The 21,047-nt window shown below is 41.8% G+C and overlaps 1 protein-coding gene across 2 annotated transcripts in view; it reads left to right on the forward strand.

The window, feature by feature from the left end:
• atrn.S (attractin S homeolog) overlaps positions 1-21,047 on the forward strand; it is an 86,698-nt gene that overhangs the window by 15,695 nt on the left and 49,956 nt on the right. For both annotated transcript variants that reach the window (XM_018242970.2, XM_041579356.1), the window contains exons 3-15: positions 3,320-3,433; positions 5,456-5,584; positions 9,198-9,400; positions 10,344-10,512; positions 11,900-11,990; positions 13,285-13,528; positions 14,024-14,207; positions 14,307-14,461; positions 14,560-14,650; positions 15,152-15,360; positions 17,632-17,753; positions 17,997-18,132; positions 19,244-19,419. In XM_018242970.2, coding sequence (XP_018098459.1) covers positions 3,320-3,433; positions 5,456-5,584; positions 9,198-9,400; positions 10,344-10,512; positions 11,900-11,990; positions 13,285-13,528; positions 14,024-14,207; positions 14,307-14,461; positions 14,560-14,650; positions 15,152-15,360; positions 17,632-17,753; positions 17,997-18,132; positions 19,244-19,419 — 2,023 coding nt within the window. The remainder of the gene's footprint in view (positions 1-3,319; positions 3,434-5,455; positions 5,585-9,197; positions 9,401-10,343; positions 10,513-11,899; positions 11,991-13,284; positions 13,529-14,023; positions 14,208-14,306; positions 14,462-14,559; positions 14,651-15,151; positions 15,361-17,631; positions 17,754-17,996; positions 18,133-19,243; positions 19,420-21,047) is intronic.

Consider the following 21,047-nt stretch of genomic DNA (forward strand, 5'->3'; position numbering starts at 1 on the left):
TGCCCGACCATCGTCTGTCTTACCATCTAGTCAAATAACAATATTGAAATTTGTTGTTGACATATTGTAGCCCCTTAGGTCCCTGGTCTTTTTTTTCTATATTTGTTCCTGAAAGTTTGTGGTCACATTCTGACCTTATCACTGAATTTCTACATTTATCTGGACCCAAAGCCCCATGTTAGGGTATTGCACTGGTCCAATTGGGCAGACCCGTGCCCGACCAAGACCCACTGAACTGCAAGCCGACTCGCGACCCCCAACCCACTATGCTCAGCTACCCAGGCCCGCTACCGACCCAAGTGAGCAAATAGCTTACCCTCTGACCTGGGCTGCAAAAACCAGAAGTGATGTCACACCAGTGTTTATTCCGTTTGTAGGGCAAGGATTTTTGCCAGAAACTCGAGGCGGGCAGGTGGGGCCAGTCCTGCAACATAGCCGGGTACCCAGACAGGTTACCCATGGACTACCCATAGAATTAGGTAATAGGATATTTCTGCCCAAAACCTGACCACCTTGTGGGTATTCTGCAGGTACATGACCTGATGTAGGACTCCATGTGACGTCATAGGGGTGGAGTTTGCCATTGATGTCACCAAGGGGGTGTAAAAAGAACTATATAAAATATATAACCGATCTATATAAACAATATAAACTGCAGAGGAGGCGCTAAAGGCTGTACTCATTGCGGTACAGTTAACTGGAGCCTCCACCAACCCGAACCCTCCTGACCTGCAGGTTTTGGTGCCCCATCACATCACTATAGACCATGACCAGAATTGAATATTAACCAGTGGAAGGAAAAAAAACACAAACTTTAGAGAGAAATTTTAGGAAAAGTTCTGCATTTCATTGAACCAGATCTGAAAATCAAATCTTTTTTTATTTAATGTGCCAGTGCTAATGATCCCTTAATCCTTGATTGGAGTTTCCTTTTGGGGCATCTCATCCGAGGTCACTGTCATGGGGTCCTTTTCTTAGGAGGGTGCACTGCTCCCCAAAGATTTGGCATAGTGGGTAGAATATATCGGGCCATACAAGGGCTGATTAAATCTCAGTCCGGACCTGCTTGCTGATCAACCGGTCCAATCGATGTCTGGCTGAAAAAAGGTATTGGGGTGGAAAAGCCTGTAACTATGGGGTAGTGTGTATAATATGGGGTAGTGTGTATAATATGGGGGTAGTGTGTATAATATGGGGGTAGTGTGTATAATATGGGGGTAGTGTGTATAATATGGGGTAGTGTGTATAATATGGGGTAGTGTGTATAATATGGGGGTAGTGTGTATAATATGGGGTAGTGTGTATAATATGGGGGTAGTGTGTATAATATGGCGTAGTGTGTATAATATGGGGGTAGTGTGTATAATATGGCGTAGTGTGTATAATATGGCGTAGTGTGTATAATATGGGGGTAGTGTGTATAATATGGGGGTAGTGTGTATAATATGGGGGTAGTGTGTATAATATGGCGTAGTGTGTATAATATGGGGTAGTGTGTATAATATGGGGGTAGTGTGTATAATATGGGGTAGTGTGTATAATATGGGGGTAGTGTGTATAATATGGGGTAGTGTGTATAATAAGGGATAATGTTGTCAGTAACCTCTTTATCAAGCCTGGGGTTTAATAGCCTTGCTTTTTAATGTTATGTAAATAGTCTGGTCTCCCACAGGTTATTATATTGCATTGGGCCACACTCTGCTCTTGTTGTGCACCCGGGGGGCTTGGGAATGCACAGGGGATAAGGCCGTCTCAGAAGGGGTTTGTTAGGGGTCACCGGGTCTTTATTTCAGTGGAAGGAAATCATCTCCCTGTTAGAGCAGCACAGAAAGGAAACGGCCCGGTACAACTTCCTTATGATTAATAGCAATTCATCAAACATTTATAGCCGGATGAACAACCAGCTATTTTCAGCTCACTTAGAGCCCAGACTGATTGCTCTCATGATATAGACTTGATGGTCTCTATTAATCTTCTATGCCCTGGATTGCCATCAGATAGGCTTGCCCGTGCCCTGATATGGCAGCAGATAGGCCTGGCCATTTCCTAGTAAGGCAGCCCATAGACTTAGCTGTGACCTGGAATAAAAGGAGATGGACTTGGCCGTGCTCAGCTGTGGAAGAGCAGGTAGACTTGACACTGCCCACAGCACAGAAGAGCTGATGGACTTGGCATTGCCCTGGGTTCAGAAGAGCTGATGGATATGGCATTGCCCTGAGTTAAGAAGAGCTGATGGATATGGCATTGCCCTGGGTTCAGAAGAGCTGATGGACTTGGCATAGCCCTGGGTGCAGAAGAGCTGATGGACTTGCCATTGCCCTGGGTTCAGAAGAGCTGATTTATTTGACATTGCCCTGGGTTCAGAAGAGCTGATGGACTTGCCATTGCCCTGGGTTCAGAAGAGCTGATGGATTTGACATTGCCCTGGGTTCAGAAGAGCTGATGGATTTGACATTGCCCTGGGTTCAGAAGAGCTGATGGACTTGGCATAGCCCTGGGCTCAGAAGAGCTGATGGACTTGGCATTGCCCTGGGTTCAGAAGAGCTGATGGACTTGGCATAGCCCTGGGCTCAGAAGAGCTGATGGACTTGCCATTGCCCTGGGCTCAGAAGAGCTGATGGACTTGCCATTGCCCTGGGTTCAGAAGAGCAAAATAAATATGACCCGGACAGTTTTCCTGCTGTGAATAAAGCATTAAAGGGGTGGTTCACCTTTAAGTTACCCTTTAGTATGTTATAATATTCTAAGCAATTTTTCAATTGGTCTTCATTATTTTATTTTGTACAGTTTTTTTCAATGATTTGCCTTTTTTCTTCTGACTCTTTCCATCTTTAAAATGGGGGTCTCTAATGCTGTGTAAGGCTACAAATGTATTGTTTTTGTCACTTTTTATTACTCCTCATTCTATTCAGGCCCAATCCCATTCATATTCCAGTCTCTCTTATTCAAATAAATGCATGGTTGCTAGGGTAATTTGGACCTTAGCAACCAAACTGCTGAAATTGCAAACAGGAGAGCCACTGAATAAAAAGCTAAATAACTAAAAAAAAACACAAATAATAAAACCTCATACGGAAAGTTAATGTTCACAAAGACTCTTCATTCCCAGAACAGCACAAACCCCCACAGAGTTATCTCTAAGCTGCGGTATTTCTCTTTTATACATGTTTATGGGAGAGACGCAGCAGTCCTGCCTTGCTTTACGGCAGAGATTCCAGAAATACATTCGGTAGTCCATCATGATCATGTTGAATCATATTTAGCTTGCAAAGGATTTTCTTAATCTGTTTTAAAATATCTCTTGTGCATTCCCTTCCAGTGCGAATACGGTGCTTCGACTCCGCTTCAATCACTTTGCTACGGAATGCAGCTGGGACCACCTTTATGTCTTTGATGGGGATTCCATATACGCACCCCTAGTGGCGGCTTTTAGGTAAGCTAGTGTGGTTTGTCCTTCATGCAGCTTCAGTTCAGGAACGCTTCCCCTTTAGTCCTATTGAAGCTACACTGACCAGATTGCTGGACTCCTAGCAGGTATGGGATCCATTATCCAGAAACCCGTTATCCAGAAAGCTTTAAATTACGGGACGGCCATCTCCCACAGACTCCATTTTATTCAAATTATCCAAATTTTGAAAAATGATTTCCTTTTTCTGTGTAATAATACAACAGTCGCTTGTACTTGATCCCAACTAAGATATAATTAATCCTTATTGGAAGCAAAACCAGCCTATTGGCTTTATTTCATGTTTATATTATTTTGAAGCGCCAAAGAAAACCCCAGGTCCAGAGCATTCTGGATAACAGGTCCCATACATCTACTACTACTATGCCACTTGCCAGGGGATTGCTCAGCGCTGGGTTTATGCTGCCAATGAGCATTTCATTAGTTGCCTAATTCTTGTCCTTTATTCTTTGAAGTCTGGCAACAGTTTCTGGAGGTTTTAGTCCTTAATAAAAGGGAAATGGCAGATCCACTTTACTCACTGGTGCCCATGACTTGCTCTGTCTCTTGGTGACTCTGTTGTTGGTTTGTCTTTGTGTTTTTAGCAACCACAGTAAATGCCCTGTATACTGTATACCTGTGATATTTATATTGCAGCTTTTTTTTTTATAGAATTATTCAACTTAAAGGGATTAGTCACCTTTCAGTTAACTCTTAGTATGTTACAGAATGGATATTTGTAAAGTTTCTCAATCTCTTCATAAGTGAAAGGTGATGGCAGGGCGAGGTAACCTGACTTGGTTGAGAGTATTTCTGCATTACTGTACTGCTCTCTCTGTACCATAAAACTATGGCAGCATAGGTATTCCTCTGTACTAAGCACAATTCAGCAGGAACAGTCCCCTAAGTTTGCTCATAGTCTGTACAGAGAGATCCCATAAAACTATGGCAGCATAGGTATTCCTCTGTACTAAGCACAATTCAGCAGGAACAGTCCCCTAAGTTTGCTCATAGTCTGTACAGAGAGATCCCATAAAACTATGGCAGCATAGGTATTCCCTGTACTAAGCACAATTCAGCAGGAACAGTCCCTAAGTTTGCTCATAGTCTGTACAGAGAGATCCCATAAAACTATGACAGCATAGGTATTCCCTGTACTAAGCACAATTCAGCAGGAACAGTCCCCTAAGTTTGCTCATAGTCTGTACAGAGATATACCATAAAACTATGACAGCATAGGTATTCCCCTGTACTAAGCACAATTCAGCAGGAACAGCCCCCTAAGTTTGTTCATAGTCTGTACAGAGAGATCCCATAAAACTATGGCAGCATAGGTATTCCCTGTACTAAGCACAATTCAGCAGGAACAGTCCCTAAATTTGCTCATAGTCTGTACAGAGAGATCCCATAAAACTGACAGTATAGGTATTCCCTGTACTAAGCACAATTCAGCAGGAACAGTCCCTAAGTTTGCTCATAGTCTGTACAGGTTGATATAAGACAATACAAGTATAGGTATTCAGTATGTTAGTGGTTATCCTTACAGTACATATAAATAATACTATAGAGCAGGGGTGTCCAAACTGCGGCCCAAGGGCCACATGCGGCCCAAGATGCATATGAATGCGGCCCAGCTTGAAACGCTTGGTTCCCAAGGAAACGTCATGTCGCAAAGGATAAAGGAGGAGGGGGGACTCTGCCCATTGCCCAGTTAGTAAAAATAATATAATAAGTCTATTTAATATCCAGGTGTCCCATATTCCAGTGTATAGCTCCATCTGGTTATCCAACTGGTATTGTAGTTCTTTTCTGTGTATTTCCTTTACTTTTACAAATGTATTTCATGTGTGGCCCCAGATAATTTTTATTTTTCCAATGTGGCCCGGCGAGCCAAAAGTTTGGACACCCCTGCTATAGAGAGTGTGACCTGTGTATGTTTGGGGCCTTGCAGTTGGTGTCACGCTAATAATAAGTGAATACTTTCTATTTTTCACTTGTTCTGCGTGTCAGTGGGCTGATTGTTCCTGAGCGGGAAAGCAATAATTCAGTGCCAGAAGTCGCCATCACATCAGGATATGCGCTGTTGCATTTTTTCAGTGACGCAGCCTACAATCTGACTGGATTTAACATCAGCTACAAGTAAGGACACCGTAATTCTATAAATATATACTGTATATATCAACAAGCTGTATGTATGCAAATATCCGTTTTCTTGTGATGCAATATGAACAATGGAAATTGCCAGCTAGTCACATGGAGGCAAGAGCTAGCCATTAGCGGTAAGTTCTATTCCTTTGGAGGGGTCACAAGTTGACTTAACACGTTGGGCAAAATTGGTCTGATCCTTTTGTTTGGACTCCAGGCCAATGATTGGGTTATACCAGTAATCTATGGAAAATCTTCGGGAAACCTATAGGATCCAACTGGAAATTCTTTGTAGTGTTGCTTTCTGTCATCTTTTTTGTTAAGTTGTGCTCACCACTAATGTTTACTCACTCATCCCATTATATATCTATCTATCTATCTATACACACACACACACACACACACACACACACACACACACACACACACACACACACACACACACACACACACACACACACACACACACACACACACACACACACACACACACACACACACACACACACACACACACACACACACACACACACACACACACACACACACACACACACACACACACACACACACACACACACACACACACACACACACACACACACATATTACATCAAAGTGATCCCTGCTCTGGCCAGTCCTACACTCAACTTTTAATCTGATCCATTAAAGGGGAACTTATTGCGAAAATGAAAATTTAATATAAGGAGCAAAAGGAGCCCCCTAGAAGATATATTGGATCTAACTGTCAATGAATATCTGACACCCAACTGCTGCATGAAGACGGAATGGAGAATATAAGAGAGGAATAGTGAAGATAAACGTGATTATTTCAGAAACAGTACAAAATATTTAATTGATTGTATTTAGAAAACTTATTTCAGTTTGATGAAGCTTATATTACATTTTTATTTCCTTGATAGTTCCCGTTTAAGAATTCTACTGCTTCATTGTACAACTTCAAGGTTCAAGGTTAAAACTCCCAAACTTGGCTGCACTTTTATTGGACACCAGTGGGATCACCTGACTATAGCTGGGAAGGGTGGGAGCTACAACATGGAGCTGGTCACTGCTCCTGTACAACTATAACAAACAAGGGAAACTTGTGCTCACCACTAATTATGAAACCATTAAGGGGTGTTGGTGTAATGAGGCCATTCCAAACAAGGGAAAGTTGTGCTCACCACTAGTTTTTAAAACCATTAGGCGGGGGTGCAATGAGGCTGTGACCACAAAATACATATAGACAAATACAAGAGTCCTCTGCACTCAACCCATTATCAATATATTTAAGACAGAGACATTTTGTGCTACTGAAAAATGCCTTACCCTTTAAACAAAACAGGAATTGTTTGTCCATATATTGCAATATATTTAAGCTGAACAACTACGTCAAAGTCATCCCATATCTGGCCAGTCCTATGCTCAATTTTCATCTGATTCATTAAGAATTCTATGGTTTCATTATACATTTTATAAAAGGGACGAATACGTTTTACCTGCAACTTACTAGCTGCTTTCAAAGTAATGAGGCCATTCCTTCTGGTTTCTCTTTGCCTTTCTGTCCTGGTTTTTCCCTTCCATACTTTTTGTTCGCCTTCTTTCTATTCTTCCCTCACTTTATTTCAGTTTTTCGCTCAACTTCTTTCAGTTCCCCCCATTTTTGTGTGTCTATCTTTTACTTTCTCCTCTTCCCTTTCTTTTCCGTAGGATTTCCTCTGTTCATCTTTCTGTTCCCCCTTCTTTCTCTTTGGTCTTCCCCTACTTTCTGTGTGGCCCTCCCCTTTTCTCTTTGCCCCTCCCTTTCTTTGTGTTTGGTCCTTGCCTACTTTCTGTGTGGTCCTCCCATTCTTTCTCTTTGGCCCTCCCCCTTTTCTCTTTGGCCCTGCCCCATTTCTGTGTAAACTTCTTTCCCTTTCTCTCACTCCTTTTTTTCACATGTCCCCCCCCCCTCACCTTTTCTTGGCTTTGTTGGTTTAGTTTGTGATGAAAGCAGCACATTGCTCCCTGGCTGGTCCCCGTTCCGTTCCCTGTTGCGTCCCCCGTCGCGTCCCGTTCCCCGTTCCATTTCTCTGGTTTCAAAACGCTGTAAAAACATTGTAGAAACAACTGTACATTGTGCAAGTTCACAATAAGATCATGTACAGACTGCTGACACTTTGTACCTCATATACGTTAACTCTCTTCATGATGAGAGGCTGAAAGGGCAAGTTAAACAGTTATGTTAGGGCAAGTTATGTTAAATTTTAGTATGTTATATACTGGCTAATTCTAAGCATCGTTTCAACTGGCCTTAATCGTTTTCCTTTTTTTTTTATAGTTTTTTTAAATATTTCCCTTCTTCTGACTCTTTCCAGCTTTCAAATGGGGGGTCACTGACCCCTTCATAAAACAAATACTCTGTAAGGCTACACATTTATTGTTATTCCTACTTTTTATTACTCATCTTTCTATTCAGGCCTCTCCTTTTCATATTGCAGTCTCTTATTCATATTAGTGCATGGTTGCTAGGGGAATTTGGACCCTAGAAACCAGATTGCTGAATCTGCAAACTGAAGAGCTCAGAATATCACTTTCTACATCATACTAACAGTTAAGGAAGGTGAACAATTCCTTTAACCTTCAGATTCAGTTTTAGTATTTTGCAGTCCATCCATGATATTCTAAGACAAGCTGTAACTCATAATGATTTGCCTTTCTCCTAAGACAAATTTGAACTCCAATGTGGTTGCTATGGTTGGACCTCGGCAACCATTGAGCAGATTCATGGTGTAGCTTGATTCTTATTTTTCATTGGCAGTTCAGTTCTATCCTATTCTGTTTATTCCTATATTTAAATAATTTGTTACTTGGGACAGTGTTGTTGGTGTCAAAGACTATGATCCCCCTATCGCGGCTTATGTGAAATACCCAATATGCCACTATAGATGAATCCTATATGTTGAATAATAAGTGACTTAAAGGAGAATCTAAAGCCTAACTAAAGAAGTAGGTAGCAATGTTGTACATGATGTTTTGTGCTTCTGTACCAGCCCAAGGCAACCACAGTCCTTTAGCAGTAAAGATTTGTGTCTCCAAAGATGCCCCAGTAGCTCCCCATCTTCTTTTCTGCTGATTCACTGCACATGGTCTGTGCTGCTGTCACTTACTGAGCTTAGGGACCCACTCACAATATACAGTACACATAGAATAGAAATGTCACAATATAAGGCTGATTAGTAATTAATACACATAATTACTACATGGCAGCACAGAAACCAGTGCAATTAGCATCAGAATGTAATAATCAGCAAACCTGTAGCATCAGCTTATATTACAGCCAGGGAAGCTCATTTTCTGCTGGATAATTAGTGACGAGCCCTAAGCTTAGCTTCTCAACAGCCAATCAGAGCCCACTGAGCATGTGAGTGTCACAGACACTTTCCAAGATGGTGACCCCCTGTGACAAGTTTGAAGTCCTGGATCATTGCTGCTATTGACAAGCTCAAACTTTAGCCTCGTGCAATAAGTTCACTATATCAAATATGGCATTTTTAGCCACATTTATTTTTAGGGTTTAGTTCTCCTTTAACTTAAGCTGTTGTTGTTGTTCTTTCTTGTATCTTAGCCTGGACTCGTGCCCTAATAATTGTTCGGGGAGAGGAGACTGTGCCCAGAATCCCAATGGTGACGTTTATTGCGACTGTGCCGATCGCTGGAAGGGAGAAGCATGCGACGTTCCCTACTGTCTGGATAACTGCGGATTTCCTACCCACGGAGTCTGTGATGTCAATCATACTAAAAGCTGCATTTGTGAAAATGGCTGGCAAGGTCAGTACCACATTATCATTTGTTATTCTACTTGTTCCCCTCAGCCTGGTGAACCTGTCTCTCCTGTAAGGTGGGAGATGCCAGACTGACTTCTCAGATTTGAGAAACATATAATGACAAATTGTCCCTGCCTGCTTTGGAGGGCCTGCATTTGTATTGTATACAGCCACTATTTCAAAGTAAACTCCAGTTTTATTCGATTTCATACTCCAGGTTTTGGGGAATTGTTTTTTTTTATAGATGGGGTCAGTGACCCCCATTTGAAAGCTGGAAAGTGTCAGCAGAAGAAGGCAAATACTTGAAAAAAGTAAATAAATTAATGAAGACCAACTGAAAAATTACTTAGCATGGGGCCTTATAACATACTTAATGTTTACTTAAAGGTGAACCACCACTTTAAGGGTTTCTAATTTCTAATTTTCAGTTTTTTATTGGAATATTAGGAGGAGACTGTATAAATACAAGTCAAATACATAAATGTGCTGTTGTCTTAGGCTGGCTTGCCAGTCTCAATCATATTTATCCCCACAACCCTCCTGTTGTATAATATTCACAGGAGATGTTACTAGTTTACTGTAAAGCTATGGCAGCATACATTTCCCTGTACTAAGCACAATTCAGCAGGAACAGTCCCTAAGTTTGCTCATAGTCTGTACAGAGAGATCCCATAAAACTATGGCAGCATAGGTATTCCCTGTACTAAACACAATTCAGCAGGAACAGTCCCTTAATTTGCTCATAGTCTGTACAGAGAGATCCCATAAAACTATGGCAGCATAGGTATCCCATGTACTAAGCACAATTCAGCAGGAACAGCCTTCTAGATTTGCCCATACCCTGTGCAGAGAGATTTCATCAATTCAATCAATCAATCTTTCAAGACTATCATCATCATCACTATAATTTGCTTTGCTCATTATGATGTTATTAATTTCTCAATCAGGTCCCAGCTGTAATGTGTCGGTTCCAGCAGACGTGTCCTTTTGGGAGAGGGAAGAATACTCTGACCCTAAACTTGCCAGAGCGTCACACAGAACAGCGGTGGTGGACGATGTGATGTGGATTGTCGGGGGCTACATGTTCAATCATTCCGACTACCAGATGGTTATGGCGTGAGAACCACATTTTATAGTTTTTCTTGACATCATTTATATTGCAGTATAATTTAAAGCCAGAGCACTTCAGCTCATAAACTCTGCCGTTCCCTTCATTCCCTCCCTCTTTGTGTGTCTGATTGGCTCCATAAATAGCTTTCTTGCCATCCAAGGCCAAAGAACATCATCAGGACTTTAATCCCCCGACATGTAACTTGGCCACTTTTAATGAACTCAGAAGTCAATGGAGATGAACTTTCAGTGGTTCTGGGCTTTAGAGAACAAGGCTGGTAGGTTCTAGATCAGGGGAATATTGGAGGTATTTGTTACTGAGATATTGGAAGGTTCTAGGGTGTTTGAGATGACATCAGAAGGATCTGGACCTGAGGGTGTGAGGTATAGGGACATAATTTGAGTTTCTATGAGTTATAAAAAAAAAATGCCTGGCCCTTTGTGAGACCACTGGGCCTGTGGGCAACGTTGTGAGGTTCTGGTCTGAGAGAAACCTTTGTCTGTTCTACTTCTGCCATTGTGTATCATTATTCTTACCTCTTCCCCATTAGCTACTCTGCTTCTCCTGCCTCTACCCTGCCACACCTTCTCTTCCTCCCTCTACCCTATTTTATCTCATGTCTACCCTATTGTACCTTCTCTTCTTCCTTCCTCTACCCTATTGTATGTGTCTACCCTGTTGTACTTTCTCTTCTTCTTTCCTCTACCCTATTGTATCTCATGTCTACCCTGTTGTACCTTCTCTTCCTTCCTCTACCCTATTGTATCTCATGTCTACCCTGTTGTACCGTCTCTTCCTTCCTCTACCCTATTGTATCTGTCTACCCTGCCGTACCTTCTCTTCCTTCCTCTACCCTATTGTATCTCATGTCTACCCTGTTGTACCTACTCTTCTTCTTTCATCTACCCTATTGTATCTCATGTCTTCTCTGTTGTACTTTCTCTTCCTTCCTCTACCCTATTGTATCTCATGTCTACCCTGTTGTACTTTCTCTTCTTCTTTCCTCTACCCTATTGTATCTCATGTCTACCCTGTTGTACCTACTCTTCTTCTTTCATCTACCCTATTGTATCTCATGTCTTCTCTGTTGTACTTTCTCTTCCTTCCTCTACCCTATTGTATCTCATGTCTACCCTGTTGTACTTTCTCTTCTTCTTTCCTCTACCCTATTGTATCTCATGTCTACCCTGTTATACCAGCTCTTTTTATCTCTACTCTTTTGTGGCCATATTTCTGGCCTCTACTCTGTTGCACCTACTGTTCCTGCCTCTACTCTGCTTCTCCTGCTGCTTTAGCTGTCGACTGACAGAAGCATTTTCACCATACTGGCTCTGCCCATCCCTTTTATGCACCTTGCCCGTTATTAACAAACGTTTGCTTTTATTTTTACAGATATGACTTGGTGTCCCTTAAGTGGCTGTCACTCAACAACTCAGTCAATTCAGTGGTTGTGCATTATGGACACTCCCTGGCACTGTACAAGGTATGGAGATAAGCTGCTGATCTGTCGGGGAACAACTTGGCTTTGTCACAGGATTTCTAGGAATCATTTATCAGTGGTAGTTCAGTGATCGTCATTGGCTCCTTACTTTTGGGAATGTCTCATGCCACCCCCCCCCCCCCACAGAGTCTGCTGGCTGAAGTCTGGCAAGGAATTGTTGGGAGTATTAGTTGCCTGTTATAATATTATTATTATTATTTAATACACTCCTATAATTCTGCATAATTCACTCCAGACCTGCTATGAACATAACTAAGTTGGCAAGTGTGAGATTCAATCATTCAATGAAAGGGTAACCAGTGTTCTCAATTCACTCTTGTGTCCCGCTTTGTCCATGTTCTACAGTTGTGACAAGACTTTATCCCCAGTGTTCCATCTGGACTATCTCTGTGCCCTCTGGCCTGTCTATTCCCTATGTTGCACATGCCAGTTACAGTACTAGGGGTAGTAGTGAATATGCACATGCCATTGGGGCTCTGTGAACATCAAAGAGTAAGTTAATTGTATCCTGATAGGATGATGGTTCACTTAGCGTTTCTCTTCCCGATTATTTCTGTACCCCTCTGTGCTGCCTGTCTACCTGTCACCATCAGTGAATGACTGGCAGGACAAAGGCATTGGGTTCTCTGGCACAGAAATGGCTATGGATTTTTTGTAGAGAGAGAATGAAAGTTATTTGCCTTTCAATTAACTTTTTGCGTGATGTAGAGGTGTTATTCTGAGACAATTTGCAGTTGCTCATTTATTTTTGAATAATTTAGCTTTTTGTTTAGCAGCTCTCCAGGTTGCAAGTTTAGCAGCTGGTTTCTAGGATCCAATTTAACTTATCAACCAGTCAGTGGTTTGATAGTCAGACATGTATACGCAGGGCAGGATTTATACCTAGGGCACCCATAGTCCAGGACCATTTGTAACCCCCCTTCCCTCTTTCCTGCCTCCCCGTCTCCCTCCCTTCTTATGCGCCCATGCATGTGCAAGTCTTGTCTGATAGGGTCCAGAGCACAGGGATTTGCATGCGGGAGATTTAAAGCAAATCTCCCGCATGTCCTCGCTGATTCTGAACCCATTTTCATGCCATTACCCTAAGGGGCAATTTCAGTCATTTTGATGCCACATGACAAGAGGCTGGAGACTGGAGAGAAGCCGCAGTATCTGGTAGATGTGATACTATGTCACTAGCAGCTGTACTGGAAGGTTGTGTGTTTAGTGTTGGTTTTATTGTGAGGATACAACAAGACAGGTGTAACAATACTGTGCCGCTGCTTTACCTTCGCAGGATAAACTCTACATGTACGGAGGGAAGATCGATGCCACGGGAAATGTCACCAACCAGCTGTACGTGTTCCATATTCACAACCAGTCATGGGTCCAGATCTTCCCCAACGCCAATTATCAGTATGCGGTGGTGGGACATTCTGCCCACATTGTCACCTTGAAGGATGACCGCGTGGTGATGCTCGTCTTCTTTGGGCATAGCCCTCTCTATGGCTATATCAGCAACATCCAGCAATACTCTCTAGGTAGGTGCTTCTGACTCTGAATGGCCTGTTGTGGGCATGCTCTGCTACTGATTCATAGTAGTCTCTATCTGCCAATGCTTTATGGGCATCCAGCAGTACTACAGGTTTGTGTGGTGTGGATATCCAACTGTATGATCTAAAGAAGGTGCGGGTATCCCACTGTATTATCTAAGGGAGGTGTGGGTATCCAACTATATGATCCAAGGGAGGTGTGGGTATCCCACTGGATGATCTAAGGGAGGTGTGGGTATCCAACTGTATGATCTAAGAGAGGTGTGAGTATCCCACTGGATGATCTAAGAGAGGTGTGGGTATCCCACTGGATGATCTAAGGGAGGTGCGAGTATCCAATTATATGATTTAAGGGAGGTGCAGGAATCCAACTATATGATCCAAGGGAGGTGTGGGTATCCCACTATATGATCTAAGGGAGTTGGGTGCGTAGTTGTTCCCTTGCTCTGGTCCGTGGGTCTGACTTTTCATTTTCCATTACAGATACCAACCTCTGGGAGATTGTCCCGACGCAGGGGGCACTGGTGCAAGGCGGGTATGGGCACAGCAGTGTGTATGATGAAAAGAGCAGATGCATATATATACACGGAGGCTACAAGGCTTTCACTGCCAATAAATATCGCCTGGCTGACGATCTGTACAGCTACTCTGTGGATGAACGCAAGTGGTAAGTACAAACAGTAACTGAGGGGCCACTGACTGCACCTTATTGTACTTATTCTCTGTGCTTCATATTAATCCTGTGTTCTCTCTCACTGACCCACAGGATGATTCTCAAAGACAGCCAGTTCTTCCGATATCTGCACTCGGCAGTGATCATTGGCGGCACCATGCTTGTGTTTGGAGGTAACACCCACAACGACACGTCTATGAGCCACGGGGCCAAGTGCTTCTCGTCAGATTTCATGGCGTACGACTTTGGTGAGCTGACACTTGGAAAATCCTGGCAGCCATTGTCTGATTCCTCTCCCTGGCGGTGTACATGAGTTATACCATTTTGTTTTGCCTCCTTTCTTTAGCCTGCGACCACTGGTCTGTGCTCCCTCGCCCTGTGTTCCAGCATGATGTGAGTGTGGATCGCTTCGGTCACTCTGCTGTTTTAAGGAACAGGTAAATTTCATGGGTGGGCTGTGTCTTACAAATAGGTGCATCCATATGGGGCTCTGTGGATATTTGCACTAATTTCCCCTGGTTATCCTATTGTGACACCCAGTCTGTGATGAGACTTATGACTTCCACTCACCCCACTGTCCCATCATTTGTTCAGGATACTGTCATGATTTTTATCGTGTGGTTTTTATTTCCAAATGACATTGTTTGCAGTGTAGCAGTAAAGAGAGACTGAAGTTTATCAGAGTACAAGTCACATGACTGGGGGCACCTGGGAAACTGACAATATATCTAGCCCCATGTCAGATTTCAAAAATAAATATAAAAAAAACTGTTCCTTTGAAAAAAGGATTTCAGTGCAGAATTCTGCTGGAGCAGCACTATTAACTGAAAAAAACTGTTTTCCCATGACAGTATCCCTTTAAATTTTTCATTGGCTGTTAACACTATTGGCTGCTGGGGACACCTTCTGAGCCTATCATCTTCTTTCTTCCTTTGCAGCACAATGTATGTGTTTGGAGGGTTCAACAGTCTCCTGCTGAGTGATGTGCTGATGTTCACCCCCAGAAGTTGTGAAACGTACAAAAGTGAAAATGCTTGCACGGTGGCGGAACCTGGAATCCGGTGTTTGTTTAACGGCAGCTTGTGTTCTTTGTGGGAGAATACCACCCTTGAGCAGGACGATTCGGCCTTGTGTCCCAATAAAACAAGTACGTTTTGTATATGGGCCATTGGCTCTATTGCCTGGGTTCCAGGAAAACAACAGGCAGGTTAATTGGCTCCTGGTAAAATTCACTGTTTAAATGACGGGGACCTTCGACTGTAATTTCCACTAGGCAGGGATAATATGAGTAAAGTATAATCTCTGTAAAGCACTACAGTATATGTTGGCGCTAAAGGTTAATAATATTGTATCTGGGAGAAGATAGATCCTCTTGCAATATATAACTTTTTTATTTCAGGTTAGACAGGGGTCTGACTACCACCAGTGTATAATTTATTAGGGATGCACCGAATCCAGGATTTGGTTCGGGATTCGGCCAGGATTCGGACTTTTTCAGCATGATTCGGATTTGGCCAAATTCTTTTGCCCAGCCGGACCGAATCCTAATTTGCATATGCAAATTAGGGGCTGGAGGGAAATCACCTGACTTTTTGTCACAAAATAAGGAAGTAAAAATGGTTTTCCCCTTCCCATCCCTAATTTTGCATATGCAAATTAGGATTTGGTTCGGAATTTGGCCGAATCTTTCACGAATATCATTTATATTCTAAAGCAGGGATCCCCAACCTTTTTCACCCGTGAGCTACATTCAGATGTTAAAAGAGTTGGGGAGCAACACAAGCATGAAAAATGTTCCTGGATTGAGCCAAAAAAGGGCTGTGATTGGCTATTGGTAGCCCCTATGTGGACTGGCAGACTACAGGAGGCTCTGTTTGGCAATACCGTATATACTCGAGTATAAGCCGAGTTTTTCAGCATCCAAAATGTGCTGAAAAAGTCTACCTCGGCTTATACTCGAGTCAGTGGGCAGTAGCTGAGATTGCAGTCACTTTTAATCATTCCTATACCAACAGTTCGCTTGGGGAGAGACTGCAATATCACATAGCACCCTCTGTTGGTTATATGAAAGAATAACAGTGACTGCAATATCACACAGCGCCCTCTGTTGGTTATATGAAAGATTAACAGTGACTGTAATATCACACAGCACCCTTTGTTGGTTATATGAAAGAATAACAGTGACGGCAATATCACACAGCGTCCTCTGTTGGTTATATGAAAGAATAACAGTGACTGCAATATCACACAGCGTCCTCTGTTGGTTATATGAAAGAATAACAGTGACTGCAATATCACACAGCGCCATCTGTTGGTTATATGGAAGAATAACAGTGACTGCAATATCACACAGCGCCATCTGTTGGTTATATGAAAGAATAACAGTGACTGCAATATCACACAGCGTCCTCTGTTGGTTATATGAAGGATTAACAGTGATGGCAATATCACACAGCACCCTCTGCACATGGTAGTGGGACACAGTAATCCGTTTGGCAATTCTCTGTCACCATCAACTTTGCAAAGAAGTCTGGTTGATCGCTGGGGGGGGTCGCTTTGGCCGAATGTGCGCTGCTGGGAGACAGGGCTGTAGTTGTGTCTAGGCTTATACTCGAGTCAATAAGTTTTCCCAGTTTTCTTAGGTAAAATTAGGTACCTCGGCTTATACTCGGGTCGGCTTATACTCGAGTATATACGGTACATCTGGTTTTTATCCAAACAAAACTTGCCTCCAAACCAGGAACTAAAAAATAAGCACCTCCTTTGAGGCCACTGAGAGCAACATCTAAGGGTTTCGGGAGCAACATGTTCAACTGATCAACTTCACTATAAGTCCAATTAACTCCAAAATATTTACTGTGTGTGATTGATAAAATAGTTTTTACAAAGCAGTGATTTTAGCCAGATAATTTATTAATTAAATGTACAAAATTAATTTTAAAATAAAAATAAATTCATTTAAACCTAATCAAAATTAATTTTTATTTTGGAATTTTGTACATTTAATCCATTATCTGGTTAAAATCACTGTTTTGGAGTTAATTGGACTTATAGTGAAGTTGATCAGTTGTTTGGTAAAAATTGTTAAATACGCGGTACTTTTCCTTACACTTTAGTATACAAAGGTTAATAATAATAATCAGCAAATTAAAGGACCAATGTCTCCTCAAAATGGAAAAGTGTCTATTGCCTTGGTTGGCCAGACTAAGTGTTTTTCTTGTGTTTTTTGTTTAGGATACTGGTGAATATATTTATATTTATATATATATATATATATATATATATATATATATATATATATATATATATATATATATATATATATATATATATATATATATATATATATATATATATATATATATATATATATATATATATATATATAATTTGCGCTTATTGGATGCCTTTGTTTCAGTTGCAGACAATGAGAAGTGCGACCAATACACCGACTGCTTCAGTTGCACAGTGAATTCCCATGGCTGCCAGTGGTGTAACAATCACTGCATCTCTCTCAACAGCAACTGTAGCGCATCTCAGGTCAGTTATACATCTTAGATATATAGATCTATAAATAGATAACCACGGCTTCACAGCTGCTGCCCGGCTATTCATACATTTTTGACGGGACACCTATACAACAGCCCCTATTGTTTTCATCAGCAGATATTGATAAATAGTATGACGGCTCCACCCAGATGATTGGCGCTTGGACTTCACGTTGAAGTGTGTCCATGTGCTGAGCAAGCTCACCTTTACTAACGGACCCCTTTCTGAATTTAGGGTGCTAAAGCTGCGTATGAACAGTGTCCCAAAAGCCCAGGATTTTATTGTAACAAGAAGACCAGCTGCAAGAGCTGCGCCACGGATCAGAACTGCCAGTGGGAACCCAAGAACCAGGAGTGTATTGACCTGCCAGGTAAGTGGGGCTACAACAAGGGATTAATTACTTCATATAGAACTGGGTTTAGTAGAGCAAGATGGGGCAATAGGACAAGCTGGAGACACTAATACCCATATATAAATATTTTTAAAGTGTTGCCCGTTGTATATGAACAACAGCTCAAGATCCATCATTATAGCTGGTCATGTTCTTATGTTGGTGGGGTCACCTGCACTAGAGGCCTAGCAGGAACCTCATTTTTGAACCCACAGCTTGTGACTCGAACCACAATCCACCTATTTACCTGATTGGATCCACTGCCAGTCCTGCAGCTGCCTTATTTGCAACCCGATCTGCTACCGCCATTAAACAGGAAGTGCTGTTGCTGCAAACAGGAAGTGAAATCATCAGAAGTGGGTGGAGATAGAAAAAAAAATCTTATAACATTTTAAAAATTAGCAAGATATAGACAATATAACATAAGAAATATAGATGAGATCCATGATCCTGCCCTCTGGACCCACACCCGAAAATCCTACCCTCATCCCGCAGATACCCGAATGTCACATACCATGAACATGGCAAATAGATTGAATGAAATGTAGAATTCAGCCTTAATCTTCTTTTTTTGTTTTTCAACTGGACTCCGTAACTGTTTAGCTCTACAGAAATTGAACCCTCTTTAGAACTATTACAGACAAGATCCCATGAATCTGACCCTTGTGATTGGCCAAAGGCTGCATTGCCATATGCAGGGGAGCCTCAGACGGGGGGGGGGGTAGCATAGGGGCCCCACAAAGTTTCCAAATATCTCAGACTAAAATCAGTTACCCTGCACCCGTCCTGAATGTCAGTATGTGCTGAGCGGAGAATGATTATAACTGGTCTTTTATTGCGTGTTCAGGTAAAGGAGGTGGAGGGGTCCCGGAACAAACATGTAAAAATGCCCCTTTTGGGCTCTGCCTGGTTTAGGTGTCTCTGTCTCTGTCTCTCTCTCTGTCTCTGTCTCTCTCTCTCTCTCTCTCTCTCTCTCTCTCTCTCTCTCTCTCTCTCTCTCTCTCTCTCTCTCTCTCTCTCTCTCTCTCTCTCTCTCTCTCTCTCTTCCTTCTACACCTTTAACTAAATTTTCCTCTGGAACCTCCCCTAGAAAACATCTGTGGGGCTAATTGGCATTTAGTCGGAAGCTCTTGCTTTCGCATCACCAGCGCCAAGGATAACTACGATAACGCCAAGCTGGCCTGCCGCAACCACAATGCCTACCTGGCCTCTCTCACCGGCCAGAAGGAAGTGGAATTTGTTATAAAGCAGCTGCAGAGTATGAAGGTAAGTACTAGGAAATGTACACTCACATATCAGTATGTGATCTGTATGAGTAAAGCAGCAGCAGCAGCAGCTCTCCTCTCTATGTCTTCTACTTGTTTGTTTCAGACTTGTCTATGTCTCGTGGCAGTGCCAGGCAGATTTCTATTATAGACACAGCATGAGAACCACAGTCTGCCCCGTTCCCATCTCCTATTTATTGGGTAGCCATTTAGAATGCTCTGGTTTTGGCGCAGTTTTTTTTTTTTTTTTTTTAATTCTTTCTTTATACCATTTTTCAAACGGGATATAGAAAGAAAAAAGGGATAAAGGGATTACTGGAAAAGAGGGATGTTATTACTACATGTCCTTCTCCTTCCCTATATATTTCACATACAAATTTAAATCATAACCGTTAATACAAAAATCATAAAAGAAGAGAAATAAGAGAAAAGAAGCTATACTAATTTAAAAATGGATAGAGTATTTTATGCTTATACCCAATAGTGCCAAAGATTCATTTTAAATATACAAATTCTTATTTTTTGGCCTCTGATTGTCAACAATTCTCTAAGTTAATTCAAATTTAGGAGCTATACTCCTTTAAGATATTCTATCCAACGGGTCCAGGTCTGCCAATACTTAAATTTTTGGTGGCGAATCATTGCACTTATTTCTTCCATTCTTCTAGTTTCTTCCATAAGGAGAAACCAATCTTGGATCTTAGGGGTTTTCCTATCTTTCCGTTTTTTCTGTATCATCGCTTTTGCAGCTTGAAGCATGAAAAGTATCAATTGATTCTTTATAGTAGTGTCTGTGTTAGAATCATAATGGAGTATTAGTTTCAATAAAAAACCATTTGCAATCTCTTCATGCGTGACCTTCTCCATTGTTATTATTTCTTTCCAATAACTGTCTAATTCTTTACATTGGTACCATATATGAGTATAGGAACCTGTGTCTACCTGACATCTCCAGCATTTGTCCTGAGATTCAGGAAACAAAGGTTTCAATTGAAACGAGAGTTTAGTACCATCTTGATACCAACTTATATGTGAATTCCTGTGTTTTGTAAAATTTATGAGATTTGTGAATTGATCTATAAACAGAAAACCATTGCTCATCGGATAAATTAATACCCAATTCCTGTTCTGATGGGATGGAGTTATTCTCCTATTCTCATTGATCAGCTGTTTCTCTTTTTTTATATTCAATTTTGAAATCTGACATGGGGCTTGACATATTGTCAATTTCCCAGCTGCCCCAAGTCATGTGACTTGTGCTCTGATAAACTTCAATCACTCTTTACTACTGTACTGCAAGTTGGAGTGATATCACCCTCCTCCCTTTCCCCCCCAGCAGCCTAACAAAAGAACAATGGGAAGGTAACCAGATAGCAGCTCCCTAACATAAGATAACAGCTGCCTGGTAGATCTAAGAACAACACTCAAAAGTAAAAACCCATGTCTCACTGAGACACATTCAGTTACATTGAGAAGGAAAAACAGCAGCCTGCCAGAAAGCATTTCTCTCCTTAAGTGCAGGCACAAGTCACATGACCAGGGGCAGCTGGGAAATTGACAATATGTCTAGCTCCATGTCAGATTTCAAAATTGAATATAAAAAAATCTCTTTGCTCTTTTGTGAAATGG

The sequence above is a fragment of the Xenopus laevis genome, chromosome 1S (assembly GCF_017654675.1).
Source record: "Xenopus laevis strain J_2021 chromosome 1S, Xenopus_laevis_v10.1, whole genome shotgun sequence".
In the NCBI taxonomy this organism is placed as follows: Eukaryota; Metazoa; Chordata; class Amphibia; order Anura; family Pipidae; genus Xenopus; species Xenopus laevis.